Source organism: Cebidichthys violaceus, unplaced genomic scaffold (genome assembly GCF_023349555.1).
Source record: "Cebidichthys violaceus isolate CVI_PGR_0920_01 unplaced genomic scaffold, fCebVio1.0.p SCAF_14, whole genome shotgun sequence".
Lineage (NCBI taxonomy): Eukaryota > Metazoa > Chordata > Actinopteri > Perciformes > Stichaeidae > Cebidichthys > Cebidichthys violaceus.
In genome coordinates this window covers 10,024,829-10,041,616 of record NW_027176307.1, presented here as the reverse complement: position 1 = coordinate 10,041,616, position 16,788 = coordinate 10,024,829, and the positions used below count along the sequence as shown (strand labels likewise).

The following is a 16,788-nucleotide window of genomic DNA, read 5'->3' as shown; positions in this document are numbered from 1 at the left end:
AGGGTCACACCCAGGTTCCTCGCAGTCCGAGTTGGCGTCACCACGGTATCATCAATGGTGATGGACAGGTCCCGGTGCGGGCAACCCTTCCCCGGGAGGAACAGTAGCTCAGTTTTGTCTAGGTTGAGCTTGAGGTGGTGTGTCGTCATCCACTTCGAGATGTCAGCCAAACACGCAGCGATCACCAGGGGGGTGCAGCTGTTCAGTTTGCTTCTGATTTTCTTTAGCTTGCAACTGAGTTTTGCGATGGTAAAGGAGGAGTATTTCTCCCAGCATGAAGCATTAACTCCTTTATTTTCTCAATGCATGTGATAGCATTGTAGCTATCAAGATTGGTGTATTGGAAGTATTGGTGACAAGGGATACAAGTGTCTTAAGTGTTTTAATGCAGAGACAAGGATACAGCTGCTCATAAAATGGTTTCTGTTTAAAATTGGGTCTTTATCACAACTTTACAGTATATATGCTGCAGGGTCATGTAACATCTGCCTCTGACGAGTGCATGTGTCTATATTACAGACACAGGGAGAGCTTGTGGCTAAGTGGAGAGCAGGGCAGTCCTTCAATCAGAGGATTGGCGGTTCGACCACCGGCTCTGGCTCTGCTAGTCGCATGTACGTGTGTCCTTAAGCAAAACACTTAACCCCAAAATTGCTCCTGTGCCTACGGTGTATAAATGTGATAGAATCTGAATTGTAAGTCACTTTGGAAAAAAGCGTCTGCTAAATGAATGTATGTATTATTTCATCTAAAATGAAAACAAGGAGAAAAGAAAGATTTAGTTTGCTCTTTGCACTAATTCCTTTTATTTTGGCACCTAGCTTTTCATTGGAACACCCATAAAAAAACTCTTCCTACAGTGAGTTAGGTTTTTCATGGATCCAGTGAAATAATACACATTTCCTTGAGAAGAAATGCAGCGTAGATTTATGAGAGTCCGAGGTGCCGTCATTAGATGGCAGTTAGTTAAGAACTGACTTGGACCTTAACAATTATTGCTTTAAAATTGTAATGGTTGGTGATGCATAGAGAGTTGAAATATGTGGATTAAGATGTGATTTTTACTGTATGTGGCTTTATTTTTTAATTATAATTAGGAGATTATCAAAAAGGTGTGGAAACAAAACATAAAAAGTGTAAACAAAAACATAAAAAGTTGAGTCCAGCTCAACTTTAAATTGTAGCGCGTCACGCCCGTCAAGCATTGACAAGTGTACACTGGCAATGGTAATGATGTATTATTACCATAACAATGGTAATAATATGTCAACTTGTTAAATCATTCTAATAAAACTGCTACAATCAGTAATTGGTGAATAAAACACAGGTACAGACACACAGAGTGTAGAGTAAATGAGGGATTTATTGCAGGGACAAAGTGCAATGAGGATGGTAAGAGGTTGAGGAGGAGCAGCGGAGGCAGAAGATAGCAGGACAGGCTGATAAGAGTGAGAGCGTGGCTGGTGTGAGAGCTCGGGGTTATAGGGTACATCCCAAGTCTCTTAATTGTCATTTCCTCGCTCGGAGCCACAAGAACAGTCTTCCAGGAAGCGTTTTAACGGCCGACACGCCCCCTCATTGTTCATCAGTTATGTGATTGGACACTGCAGCCAATCGGACTGATCAGATTTTACATATTTTTTAAATTATTATTAGATTTTAAATATCAGTGGAGTTTCATACCAGAGCGAAGACAGATCACAGATTAAACTCAAGTTTTATATTTGAATAGTTTTCTGATTCACCATCTGGTTTAAATATGTTCATTGTAGACTGAACAACAAAAGGACCACAAACAACTTTTTTCATTTGTTAGAAAGATTTGTCTTTTCATGATCTGATATTTCCCTCAATAACTTTTATTATGAATACAATTAAAGTGAGAGAGAGTTTTTTTACATCATTGATCATCATTTTATTCAGTCACGTGAGGCTGATCATTCCTGAGTGTTTGATGAGTTTTATCATTTAATTTTAACCTGAAACATTGAGCCTAATAAATTAATTCAGTATTCAAGAGAAACCATAATCATATTCTGGGTTAATTAATAATGACATCACAATCAGTTTCAAAACCTACAGATGCAAATAATTTATAAATAAGACACACTCATTCCACCGGTAGAATTCAATCCTGCGTTTATAAACAGAACACCGTTTATTAAAGAGGAAACAGACTACAGAGAGAAAACACCTCTACAGTGATGATTACTGTGTGTCTTTATTAGTTACTAGTATTATAAGTTATTGTTATTAAGTGCAGTGATGATTACTGTGTGTCTTTATTAATTATTAGTATTATTAGTTACTATTATTAAGTACAGTGATGATTACTGGAATCAGGAGGATTCGCCCCTTCCTCACTGACGAGCGGCACAGGTGCTCATCCAGGCTCTTGTCATCTCCCGACTGGACTACTGCAACTCTCTACTTGCCGGAGCCCCGGTGTCGACCATGAGACCTCTGGAGCTTGTCCAGCCGCTGTGACGTAACCAGTCTACGAATGCAGCCTCCGAAGAATGCAGCCCCTGAATTGAGACACACCTTTGGTGTGTACCTTTGGACTCTGAAGTGATGAGGGCGTGACTGCGTCCTCAGATCAAATGCACAAAGACACCAGGACTGACAGGAGGACATGAGCAGCTTCTTCTCTCAAGTGTTTCCTCCACACATGAAGGTGGAACGTATCTGTAAACTGACCTGAAGTGAGTTCAGGAGGTGAGAATCCTACCAGAGGAATCTGTACATGTTTGATCATCAGGATCACTTTGATCACTACGTGTTGTTTCTCTGTTTAACTGGAGAATAGAATGATGTTTCAAAAGATGTATTTGTTATATGCAGTAGAATTTCTCTCTGAGATCAAGAACAATGATTTTTAGAAATATAATGTTCATGTTTCTCAAGAAGTTTCAAAAGAAGTTTGTAATCTGGTTCAGCCTTTATGGCACTCAGTCAGCAGTCCAGGAAACACACCGAGCAATTACATGCATTGTAAATCATCTCACGTAACGCTACTCAGCCAATCGAATATGTGTATTCTGAAATGCATCGTGAGCCGAGTGACCTTTACACACACACAGAGAGAGAGAGAGAGAGCGAGGTAAAGAGAGAGTTAAAGAGAGAGAGAGAGAGATAGATAGAGAGAGAGAGAGAGACAGAGAGAGAGAGACAGAGAGAGAGAGAGAGAGGTAAAGAGAGAGAGAGACAGAGAGAGGTAAAGAGAGAGAAAGAGACAGAGAGGTAAAGAGAGAGAGAGAGAGGTAAAGAGCGAGAGAGACAGAGAGAGAGAGAGAGAGCGGTAAAGAGAGAGAGAGAAAGAAAGACAGAGGGAGGGAGGGAGAGAGAGAGAAAGAGGTAAAGAGAGAGGTAAAGAGAGAGGTAGAGAGAGAGAGAGAGAGAGAGCAGTGGGAGAAGTGAGTCGGAGAAGCAGTTTAACATGGCATGCTCTAAAAAGAGAGAAAGGACCCTGAAAACAGGGCTTCTAACAAAGAATGGACGGACTCTTATTAGTTCATTCTTCCTGATGGTGCTACTAAACCTCTCTGTCTCATATGTTCAGATATCGTGGCCATTAATAAAAGCACCAATGTGAAACGCCACTACGAGACCAAACATAAATCTTGAGACCAAACACTCCAGTCTGAACTGAGGGCAACATCTTGAGATGTGTAGAGATTGTTTAATTAAAAACGAGGCCTATTTGCAGGCCTCAGCTCGAATAAAGATAAGAAATACCTAATTAATTGTATAAAAAAAAAAAAATTTTTTTTTTTTTTTTTTTAATATATTTTTGAGATGAGAAAAATCATGGAACTATCAGAATACATGTTACTGGTTCACATAAGATAAGGATGGAACACAGCAGAACTTGGAAAACTCAAAAGCTCGATCTTGAAAAACAGCACTTTTAGGGTATTGCTTTTTGGAAAGTATGGGTATCCAAGACTTTTAATATGCTGGGCTCTTAGAACAACTGATATAGGCTCTATATACACAGCTATACATAGATACAGTGAAACATTTATGAAATATAGAGCATTTCAAATTAGAAAACTGATCAAATACTCCAATATTTGAATAAAAAAGTATTTTTAAAATTCAAAAACACTCTATATCACTTCTATGTATCACTCATGATGTTCATTGAATCAATAGACCGAAGATTGGACCTTTTTTGAGTGTTTTAAGCTCTTTCTATGCCCTTTTTAGTTATTTAGTTTAAGGTCAAATCCTGCTTCAGACTCTCTGTTCAGGGCTGTATCTCAGCCCCCCCTTCTCCGATTTTCACCATTGAGACATCCTTCGAACCGTAGGAGCCAATAGAATTGCCTGGAATTGAAAGCTAGATGATTGACAGCACTATTAGCCAATAAAGCTCAAAAAGGTCCAGCTCTGAAATCTGATTTGCTGAGCTTCCAACCCTCCCAAGAATCCGAGGAGTGTCGGAGAGACACGAATCGAACGGATTCACACGGAGCACCAGCAGCTGGACATACCAAGCAGTGGAAGTACGGAGATATTCCATTTTTTCGCTGGGATTCGACCAAAAGTAAGTACAATATTCGATGAAAGCTGTGTGACTTTTTGTGTTCGAAGCTGAATATCTCTGCGATGGTTTACCGGGGAGAGAAATGGAAACTATGTCCGTAATCTCCGTCAGGCGGACGTGCTTTTTCATGCTGCATGTTCGTAGGTAGCACGTTGCTAACGGAGTGTAGCAGCCTTTTTCTCCGGTCTGTCCCAGTCATATCGAGTATGATTTATGATATTTTGTTATTTGTTTGCTTGGCTGATGGGAGATGTGTTTGTCTCATGTAGAAGTGACCTAGTTCATGTTGTTCCCAGGACGCTGAGGTTTCTGCAGAACTATAACATCACTATATTCGTTCTTCGTGGGTTCTCTGCCAGTTACTTTTAACACAAAACTCTCTAAGTTTTGATGTACTCTGCGTCCAAATGGGGGACCTACGGGTGTATCTGGTTTTAAGGAGAAGAAAAAACTCCAGCCACTCTTTCATTTTTAATTTTCATTAAATCAAGCATTTTCTAAAATCAAGCATTTTCTTAAGCCCGAGGGTCACCCATTTGGACGCAGAGTACATCAAAACTTAGAGAGTTTTGTGTTAAAAGTAACTGGCAGAGAACCCACGAAGAACGAATATAATGATGTTATAGTTCTGCAGAAACCTCAGCGTCCTGAAAACAACATGAACTCGGTCACTTCTACATGAGACAAACACATCTCCCATCAGCCGAGCAAACAAATAACAAAATATCATAAATCATACTCGATATGACTGGAAAAGACCGGAGAAAACAGCTGCTACACTCCGTTAGCAACGTGCTACCTACGAACATGCAGCATGAAAAAGCATGTCCGCTTGACGGAGATTACGGACATAGTTTCCATTTCTCTCTCCGGTAAACCATCGCAGAGATATTCAGCTTCGAACACAAAAAGTCACACAGCTTTCATCGAATATTGTACTCACTTTTGGTCGAATCTCAGCGAAAAAATGAAATATCTCCGTACTTCCACTGTTTGGTATATCCAGCTGCATGTGCTCCGTGTGAATCCGTTCGATTCGTGTCTCTCCGACACTCCTCGGCTTCTTGGGAGGGTTGGAAGCTCAGCAAATTAGATTTCAGATCTGCCATCAGATGGGACGTTTATCATTCCCATTGGCTAATAGTGCTGTCAATCATTTAGCTTTCAATTCCAGGCAATTCTATTGGCTCCTACGGTTCGAAGGAGGTCTCAATGGTGAAAATCGGAGAAAGGGAGGCTGAGATACAGTCCTAAACAGAGAGAGTGGGCTGAATCTGAAGCAGTATGTGACCATAAACTAAACAACTAAAAAGGGCTTAGAAAGAGCTTAAAACACTCAAAAAAGGTCCAATCTTCTGTCTTTTGATTCATTGAACATCAGGAGTGATACATAGAAGTGATATAGAGTGTTTTTGAATTTAAAAAATACTTTGCTATTCAAATATTGGAATATTTAATCAGTTTTGCAATTTTATATGCTCTATATTTTATAAATGTTTCACTGTATCTATGTATAACTGTGTATAGAGAGCCTTTATCAGTTGTTATAAGAGCTGGGAATATTTTAAATCTTGGATTTCCATAATTTCCAAAAACCAATATCCTGAAATTGCTGGTTTTCCAGGGCGAGCTTTTGAATTTTCCAAGTTGTGCTGTGTTCCATCTTTATCTTATGTTAACCTGTAACATGTATACTGATATTTCCATGACTTTTCACATCTCAAAAATATATAAAACAATTTATTTTTTTATTTTTTTATTTTTATTTAATTATACACTTAATTAGGTATTTCTTATCTTTATTCGAGCTGAGGCCTGCAAATAGGCCTCGTTTTTAATAAAGATACAAGTTTTTAAAAAAATCTTTCTTGTGTATTTTATTTTAGATGGAGACCTTATTTTACTTGAAATGAGAGAGTAACATTTATTTATGTATTTCTATGCGTTATTTATAATCCATCCAGTTAAATGTGAACACTGAGAATAATAATGTATGTGTACTTTCTTTATTGGATTTGACAGTTGTTGACAAAACAGACACGTTGTTACTACTACTAGGCTTCTTGAATATATATATATATATATGGCACTAAATAGCACAAGTTAGATATTATTGTAATGTTCTGGACCTTTGCACGAGGAGATTTTCTCAATCTGGACCTTTTGGAATGTTAATTGAATACCCTCCCTTATAGGGAGCCGTTTTAGGTCACCGCACTCAGTTACTTGGAACTGAGCGCTACAATTGTCAAAGCAGTATCACAATAATTATATTATAATGACATGATTATGAAACTTTTTCCTGTCACAATGTACAGCATGATTATTATTCTTTCATCACATGATTTTAAAATGTAAAAATTGTAGTATTATGAAACGATATCTTTTCTATCTTGACAGAGGACAGATGGAGACCCCTATCGTGGTCTTCAAGAGAACTTTGGAGGATTTAGGAGCTGACCAGTTTAAAGAATTCAAGTGGTACCTGAAGGAGGAGGTCCTAGAAGGCTTCCCAGCAATCCCATTTTCCCGACTGGAGAATGCAGACCGGATGGACACAGTAGATCAGATGGTCAAGAACTACAGCATAAACACTATTAAAGTGATCCGGGAAGTTTTAAAGGAGATAAATAGGAATGATCTAGTGGAGAAACTATCAAAAACCATCTCAGAACCTGAAAGTAAGTCATCGTATGAAGATCAAAGTGGCATATTACAAAGACTTCAACAAACATTAGCAAAGCAAGCAATGTCTCAATTTTAACAACAGTGACTCATGTCTTGTGTTGCACCTTGGCTTATAGACCAAGCTACCAAACAAGAAAATAAAATGTCTCAGAGAAGAAAAAGCAGCAATACAAAGGCAGGCAATCCTGTTTTTGTTGCCTCTAATGTTTAAAATTAGCACACTGGTGTGACTGTAAGACACTGCTTGGACGTCATTAATTCTCTCTGTAATAAAGTAATAAACCTTCTGGTTATTTGGAGAGCACAGAGTTCATGGACACATGAAGCACAACATGTCAGTTGATGTTAAATTATACTAAGACATTTCACATTCAGAGCCTTTAGTTATCAAATGAGTTGAATACATTTCATTAATACAAATATGTGTACACTTTTTAGAAATGACTCACATTCACTGAAACAACCTCTCATTGATTTTTATCTTTGTTTCATTCATGCAGATATTCTTATTGAGTGCCAGCGAAAACTTAAATCCAACTTTCAAAATAAGTTCCAGAGTGTGTTTGAGGGAATCGCTGAAGCAGGAAACAAAACCCTTCTGAATCAGATCTACACAGAGCTCTACATCACAGAGGTAGGGACTGCAGAGGTCGGTGATGAACATGAGTTCAGGCAGATTGAAACAGCATCCAGCAAACCAGACAGACCAGAAACAACCATCAGACAAGAAGACATCTTTAAAGCCTCACCTGGAGGAGAGGAACCAATCAGAACAGTGATGACAAAGGGAGTGGCTGGCATTGGGAAAACAGTCTTAACACAGAAGTTCACTCTGGATTGGGCTGAAGACAAAGAAAACCAGGACATACAGTTCACATTTCCATTCACTTTCAGAGAGCTGAATGTGCTGAAAGAGAAAAAGTACAGCTTGGTGGAACTTGTTCATCACTTCTTCAGTGAAACCAAAGAAACAGGAATCTGCAGGTTTGACGAGTTCCTGGTTGTGTTCATCTTTGATGGTCTGGATGAGTGTCGACTTCCTCTGGACTTCCACAACAATGAGGTCCTGACTGATGTTACAGAGTCCACCTCAGTGGATGTGCTGCTGACAAACCTTTTCAGGGGGAAACTGCTTCCCTCTGCTCGCCTCTGGATAACTACACGACCTGCAGCAGCCAATCAGATCCCTCCTGAGTGTGTCGACATGGTGACAGAGGTCAGAGGATTCACCGACCCACAGAAGGAGGAGTACTTCAGGAAGAGATTCAGAGATGAGGAGCAGGCCAGCAGGATCATCTCCCACATCAAGACCTCACAAAGCCTCCACATCATGTGCCACATCCCAGTCTTCTGCTGGATCACTGCTGGAGTTCTGGAGGATGTGTTGAAGACCAGAGGGGCAGGAGAAGAGCTGCCAAAGACCCTGACTGAGATGTACATCCACTTCCTGGTGGTTCAGTCCAAACTGAAGAAGGTCAAGTATGATGGGGGAGCTGCGACGGATCCACACTGGAGTCCAGAGAGCAGGAAGATGACCATGTCTCTGGGAAAACTGGCTTTTGATCAGCTGCAGAAAGGCAACCTGATCTTCTATGAATCCGACCTGACAGAGTGTGGCATCGATATCAGAACAGCCTCAGTGTACTCAGGAGTGTTCACACAGATCTTTAGAAAGGAGAGAGGACTGTACCAGAATACAGTGTTCTGCTTCGTCCATCTGAGCGTTCAGGAGTTTCTGGCTGCTCTTCATGTCCAACTGACCTTCAGCAACTCTGGAGTCAATCTGCTGTCAGAAGAACAAACAACCTCCTCTTGGTCAAAAGTCTTCAGGAACAAATCTAAACCAAAACCTCTCCACCAGATTGCTGTGGACAAGGCCTTACAGAGTCCAAATGGACACCTGGACTTGTTGCTTCGCTTCCTCCTGGGTCTTTCACTGGAGACCAGTCAGACTCTCCTACTAGGTCTGCTGACACAGACAACAATTAGCTCACAGACCAATCAGGAAACAGTCCAGTACATCAAGAAGAAGATCAATGAGAATGTGTCTCCAGAGAAAAGCATCAATCTATTCCACTGTCTGAATGAACTGAATGATGCTTCTCTAGTGGAGGAGATCCAACAGTCCCTGAGGTCAGGACATCTCTCCACAGATGAACTATCTCCTGCTCAGTGGTCAGCTCTGGTCTTCATCTTCCTGTCATCAGAAAAAGATCTGGACGTGTTTGACCTGAAGAAATACTCTGCTTCAGAGAAGGCTCTTCTGAGGCTGCTTCCAGTGGTCAAAGCCTCCAACAAAGCTCTGTAGGTGGATACACTACAGATACATTACCATTACTAAATATGTTTGATATTTTACTTTGATTCAACATTTTGTTTTGTATTAATCCCTATTCCGCCCCTAGGCTGAGAGGCTGTCATCTCTCACAAAGAAGCTGTGGAGCTCTGTCCTCAGTCCTCAGCTCCCAGTCCTCTAGTCTGAAAGAGCTGGACCTGAGTGGCAACAACCTGAAGGACAAAGGAGTGAAGCTGCTTTCGGCTGGACTGGAGAGTCCACACTGTACACTTGAAACTCTCAGGTCAGGATCAGGTGATTTACTACAAAGATGACTAAGTGGTCCAAGTGTCTGATCTACGAAGTTCATGGTGGTGTTACCAACATGTTACTGTGGGGTAACAATGTCTACTAGTGTCTCTGCTAATATGCATTTGGAAATAATGGTGTAAAGTGAATGGTGAACTGGCCACTATCCTGCTCGGGATCAAAGTGTTGGATGGCTTGTCCAACCAACATGAACATCCTTCGGCCCACCTGCTTTCAGGGAACCAGGACGGTTTAAGTTGTGCTTTTAGGTTGTTAGAGCAATCTACTACACTGGAATAACTTATTTCACTGTAATAATGATTTTAAAATGTCACAACAGTGACAGGATTTTCACTAAATGTCTGTTTACAAAAGAAGATGAAACCAAAATGAAAGCCACTCATGTTTATGATGAAATGAATTATTCATTGTGTATCGATATAAGAAACTCTGTGTGTTGTTTTGTGTGTTTGCAGTCTGTCACAATGTGAGATCACAGATGAAGGCTGTTCTTCTCTGGGCTCAGCTCTGAAGTCAAACCCCTCCCATCTGAGAAAACTGGATCTAAGTGGAAACAACCTGAAGGATTCAGGAGTGACGCTGCTGAGTGGTTTTCTGGAGAGTCCACATTGTAGACTGGAGACTTTGAGGTGGGTTCACTGTCTACTGCTAGTGTAGCACCTTCATGTTTCATCAATAACTATTTGATTTATCTACGTATAGATCCATAAAGTGTTACATTTTCTGGTTATATGTTCCACTTCACATCAGCTGCCTCGTTGTCTGCATGTCATTCTCTACAATCATGAAATGTACAACTTGTCTGGCTTCATCCTGCTGTTGGATGGATTACTGAAAAGGCCTACCGGGCACAGGCCCAGGGTCCTTCACCTACGAGATGTCACTCAAAGAGACACAAAAAGTTACTTGAATATACTATATACTATACTTGATGAATATACTTGTAGCCCTGGCATAAAAGTTAGGTACTAAAACAAGTTTGTTCTTAATAAAGTTGGATGAAATAACTCAGTGAGGAAATTAAACTGAAAATAATTTAGTTTAATAAAGAAAAAGTGGCTTACTGAGAGGTTAAGATAATTTAGTCCTAAATAAAGTAGGATGTAAATAGGTGAGTAAGTAGTTGAAATAAACAGCTCTAAACAATATTGACGGCAGAAAATGGGTTAAATGAACTGAAAGTTAAAAAAATAAAAAAATATTTCAGTTTGAGCTGTGGTGTTTGATTGGTTACTTGAGGTGTCATTCAGACACACCTGCGGTATTTGGTCGTAGGTAAAGGAGAGAACGGGGTGAAGAGAAAAGAGAAAATGAATGGAGAAGAAGCGAAGGAAGAGAGAGTGTAATAAATAGAGAACGGGAGAAATGCAGAGACATGTGAGGGTAGATAGCTTGGTGAATGTTTAGGTTAGAGAACAAAACTGTTAGCTGTTGGACAGCACTGCTCATTTACTGCTTAATCTCAGTTGATTTTGCGCAGAGGTTTTGTGCAAGTGTGTCTGTGAAAAGCTAAAGTTGCTGAGTCACTGGACCAAGGACACCATTGCTGACCGAAAATGACTGTTGGTGTGTTCCTGAGAAGGACTTCACCGCCGTGGCCTTCACCTCCGCTGTCAACGTGTTTAATCTTTTGGACCACTAACTGTTTCTCCAACACTGATGATGAACTGTGAGTTAGACTTTCTTTGCTCTGCCAAGGATAAGGACTCGGGAGGCAGCACCGCACCCAAGCTACACAGGCCTGCAACTTTTGTTATTTTAGTGTGTGTGTGTTAAAGTCAATGTAAGTATTCTGTTTTACTTTGAGTCTGCTGTTGTGAAAAAGTAGAAAAAAGGAATAGAGATTTTTGCAAAGAAAGCTTTAGAAAGAAACATTTAAGTTGTGTTGATATAAGCTAATTCAGTTTAGTATATTTGTCCAAGCAATTTGTTGCCTTAATAACTTTTGTTTTCATATTATTTTTGAAAGTACTATTTCTTATGTTAAAGGATCTAATTTGTGTCATTGGTGTTTTGTTTTTTTGTCCCTCTAAAGGTTTAATATTATTTGAACATTCTAAAAAGCAGTCTGTAAACTTTTATTTACTTTTCATCCCAAAAGGTTGTCTGTGGTCAGTTACTTAAAATAGAGTGTGGTCTAAGTGACTAGATCTATTGCTAAGTTTGACAGTTTATTTGTTTATTAAGAGGTTAATATAAGTAATATAAATTTCATCCAAAATCAGGTAAACCTTCGTGGTAGCTACCTTAAGATATCAAACCCAAACACCCCATCATTCCAGTTTAAAAGGTAACTTAGGTCTACTCTATAGAGTGTTGGGGTGCTACATACTATATACTAGATGAATACTAGGGGTGACCGTGGCTAAGTGGAGAGCAGGGCCGCCTTTCAATCAGAGGGTTGGCGGGTCGATCCCCGGCTCCTGCTCTACTAGTCTCATGTCAATGTGTCCTTGAGCAAGACACTTAACCCCAAAAATTGCTCCCGTAGCTGCGTCTACGGTATATAGATACTGAATTGTAAGTCGCTTTGGATAAAAGCGTCTGCTAAATGACTGTAATGTAATGTAATGTAAATGTAATGTAATGAATATACTATACCTGATGAATATACTATACTTGATGAATATACTATGTAATCTCACCTCTCTCATCTTCAACTGCTTATCCGGCATCGGGTCGCGGGGGCAACAGCTCCAGCAGGGGACCCCAAACTTTCCTTTCCCGGGCCACATCAGCCAGCTCTGACTGGGGGATCCCGAGGCACTCCCAGGCCAGTTTGGAGATATAGTCCCTCCACCTGGTCCTGGGCCTCCCTCGGAGTCTCCTCCCAGCTGATCGTGCCTGGAACACCTCCCTAGGGAGGTGCCCAGGTGGCATCCTTACCAGATGCCCGAACCACCTCAACTGGCTCCTTTCCACGCAAAGGAGCAGCGGAAACCCATTTCAGCCGCTTTTACCCGCAATCTAATTCTTTCGGTCATTACCCAGTCCACATGACCATAGGTGAGGGTAGGAACGAAGATTGCCTGGTAGATAGAGAGCTTTGCCTTTCGGCTCAGCTCTCTTTTCATCACAACGGTGCGGTAGAGCGACTGCAATACCGCCCCAGCTGCTCCGATTCTCCGGCCAATCTCACGTTCCATTGTTCCCTCACTCGCGAACAAGACCCCGAGGTACTTGAACTCCTTCACTTGGGGTAAGGACTCATTCCCTACCCGGAGTGGGCAATCCACCGGTTTCCTGCTGAGAACCATGGCCTCAGATTTAGAGGTGCTTATCCTCATCCCAACCGCTTCACACTCGGTTGCGAACCGATCCAGTGAGTGCTGGAGGTCACAGCCCGATGAAGACATCAGGACCACATCATCTGCAAACAGCAGCGATGCAATCTTCAGCCCACCGAACTGTAAACACTCCTCCCCACGACTACGCCTCGATATCCTGTCCATGAATACCACAAACAGGATTGGTGACAAAGCGCAGCCCTGGCGGAGGCCAACCCTCACCGGAAACGAGTCCGATTTACAGCCGAGAACCCGGACACAGCTCTCGCTTTGGGCATACAGGGATTGGATGGCCCCCAGAAGTGGCCCCCTCACCCCATACTCCCACAGCACCTCCCACAGTATCTCCCGGGGGACCCGGTCATACGCCTTCTCCAGGTCCACAAAACACATGTAGACCGGATGGGCGTATTCCCAAGCCCCCTCCAGGATCCTTGCAAGAGTGAATAGCTGGTCCGTTGTTCCACGGCCAGGACGGAATCCGCATTGTTCCTCTTCAATCCAAGGTTCGACTATCGCCGAACCCTCCTTTCCAGAACCTTGGAGTAGACTTTACTAGGGAGGCTGAGTAGTGTGACACTGCGATAATTGGCACACACCCTCTGGTCCCCCTTTTTGAACAGGGGAACCACCACCCCGGTCTGCCACTCCCTAGGCACCGTCCCAGATCTCCACTCAATGTTGAAGAGACGTGTCATCCAAGACAGCCCCTCCACACCCAGTGCCTTCAGCATTTCTGGACGGATCGCATCAATCCCTGGGGCTTTGCCACTGTGGAGTTGTTTGACTACCTCAGTGACTTCCACTTGGGAAATTGATGATCCTCCCCCATCAGCCTCCAGCTCTGCCTCTACAGTAGAGGGCGTATTAGTCGGATTCAGGAGTTCCTCAAAGTGCTCCTTCCACCGCCCAATTACTCCCTCAATTGAAGTCAACAGAGTCCCATCCTTACTGTATAGAGCTTGGATGTTTCCCCGTTTCCCCCTCCTGAGGTTCCGGATGGTTTTCCAGAAACACCTTGGTGCCGACCGAAAGTCCTTCTCCATGGCTACTTCGAACTCCTCCCACACCCGCTGCTTTGCCTCCTTCACGGCAGCGGCCGTGGCACTTTGGGTCTGTCGGTACCTTGCAACTGCCTCAGGAAACCTCCGGGATAACATATCCTGGAAGGCCTCTTTCTTCAGTCGGACGGCTTCCCTGACCACCGGTGTCCACCACGGTATTCGAGGGTTAGTGCCCCTTGAGGCACCTAAGACCTTGAGACCACAACTCACCGCCGTAGCTTTGGCAATAGAAGCTTTGAACATCGTCCATTCCTGTTCGATGCCCCCAACCTCCACAGGGATGCTAGAAAAGCTCCGCCGGAGATGTGAGTTGAAGATCTCCCGGACAGTGGCCTCCTCCAGACGTTCCCAGTTTGCCCGCACTACCCATTTGGGCTTACCAGGTCTGTCCAGAGTTTTCCCCCACCCTCTGACCCAACTCACAACCAGATGGTGATCAGTTGCCCCTCCCTTCACGCGAGTGTCCAAAACACACGGCCTCAGATCTGATGATACGATAACAAAATCGATCATTGACCTTCGGCCTAGGGTGCTCTGGTACCACGTACACTTATGAACATCCTTATGCTCGAACATGGTGTTCGTTATGGACAATCCATGACTAGCACAGAGTCCAACAACAAACGACCGCTTGGATTTAGATCAGGGAGGCCGTTCCTCCCAATCACGCCTCTCCAGGTATCCCCATCGTTGCCCACGTGCGCGTTGAAATCCCCCAGCAGAACTATGGAGTCCCCCACTGGAGCCCCATACAGGACTCCAGTCAGGGTCTCTAAGAAGGCCGAATACTCTGAACTGTTGTTCGGTGCATATGCACAGACAACAGTCAGAGTTTCCACCCCCATAACCCGCAGGCGTAGGGAGGCGACCCTCTCGTCCACCGGGGTAAACTCCAACGCAGCGGCACTCAGCCGGGGATTTGTGAGTATCCCCACACCTGCCTGGCGCCTCACACCCTGGGCAACTCCAGAGAAGAAAAGAGTCCAACCCCTATCCAGGAGTACAGTTCCAGAACCGATGCAGTGCGTAGAGGTAAGCCCCACCAGATCTAACTGGTAGCGCTCCACCTCCCGCACAAGCTCCGGCTCCTTCCCCCACAGAGAGGTGACGTTCCACGTCCCCAGAGCCAGCCTATGCCGCCTGGGTCTGGTCTGTTGAGGTCCCTGGCCTTCACTGCCACCCATGGGGCAGCGCACCCGACCCCAGCGATTCCTCCCGCAGGTGGTGAGCCCACAGGATGGAGAGGAGGGGGGTGCCACGTTGCTGCTTTGGGCTGTGCCCGGCCGGGCTCTGTGACAAACCCGGCCACTAGGCGCTCGCTGTCGGGCCCTCCGACTGGGCCTGGCTCCAGATGTGGGCCCCGAGCTTCCTCTGGGCAGGGTCTCCTTGACTCTTCTTTGTTTTTTCATTGGGGTTTTTGAACCATTCTTAGTCTGGCCCTTCGCCTGAAACCAATTTGCCATGGGAGACCCTACCAGGAGCTCTAGGCTCCAGACAACATAGCCCTCAGGGTCATGGTGGCACTCAAACCTCTCCACCACGTTAAGGTGATGGCTCCCCGGAGAGGTTATAATATGTAATGACTTTAACAAATATCCATTTTATCTTTAAAGCCACTGGGGGGTGAACGGGAGAACTTGTTCGGACGCGTGTTCATGCCACAAACATTTCACTGTCCAGTGAGCTGTCTTTCTTTCGATCCGTATGATCCGTTTATTCAGTTTGTACATTGACACCATAGCAGAACACCACAGGATGCTGCAGGACAGTATTATACAACTCCTGGAGACGCCACGCTGACACGCTTGCTGACACGCCACATTGACACGGTCAAAAACTGTTAGCTTCCCGTCCACACACCTGATTCTCATCACCAGGCACTTCCCTATATGTACTTTTAGCTCAATGCGCCACCCCGTGTTCAGTGTCAGAACTGCTATGTGTAAATTCACCTTGTGTTACCCTCAAAGACAAAAGAAAACAACAAAACCACATTATGGCTCCAACATACTATATATACTATACTTCAGTGACTCAATGTTTATCATAAAAATAAGAAATTTTATTGAATCACTTGTAAAGAACCAAACCTTTTTTTAAGTTTTGGTGGAATAACTATTAAAGTAATTAGAAAAATATATTTAATTTCTGATGCTAACTGATACAACCTGTTGTGCTCCAGGTTCATTTGAACATTTCTTTTCATCATTTCTTCTTTATGCAGATTGAGTTACTGCAGTTTGACAGAGGTCAGCTGTTCTTCTCTGCTCTCAGCTCTGAAGTGCTCTGAAGTGATCTACTGCATACAAGTTCATGGTGGTGTTACCAAACTGTTACTGTGGGGTAACAATGTCTACTAGTGTCTCTGCTAATATGCATTTGGAAATAATGATGTAAAGTGAATGGTGAACTGGCCACTATCCTTCTCGGGATCAAAGTGTTGGATGGCTTGTCCAACCAACATGAACATCATTTGGCCCACCTGCTTTCAGTGAACCAGGATGGTTTAAGTCGTGCTTTTAGTTTGTTAGAGCAATCTACTACACTGGAATAACTTATTTCACTGTAATAATGATTTTACAATGTCACAAC

The 16,788-nt window shown here is 43.1% G+C and overlaps 1 protein-coding gene across 2 annotated transcripts in view; it reads left to right on the top strand.

Moving 5' to 3' along the window:
- The first annotated feature begins 2,617 nt into the window (after positions 1–2,617).
- The window catches only part of LOC137871130 (NACHT, LRR and PYD domains-containing protein 12-like), a 36,956-nt gene continuing 22,785 nt past the window's right edge, over positions 2,618–16,788 (top strand). Inside the window, exons 1-5 of one of the 2 annotated variants that reach the window (XM_068708760.1) lie at positions 2,618–2,705; positions 6,953–7,233; positions 7,741–9,544; positions 9,646–9,819; positions 10,301–10,474. In XM_068708760.1, the coding sequence (XP_068564861.1) occupies positions 6,960–7,233; positions 7,741–9,544; positions 9,646–9,819; positions 10,301–10,474 (2,426 nt within the window). In that variant the 5' untranslated portion in view covers positions 2,618–2,705; positions 6,953–6,959. Of the gene's footprint in view, positions 2,719–6,952; positions 7,234–7,740; positions 9,545–9,645; positions 9,820–10,300; positions 10,475–16,788 lie in introns of both variants that reach the window. The other variant, XM_068708759.1, reaches the window with a different exon arrangement.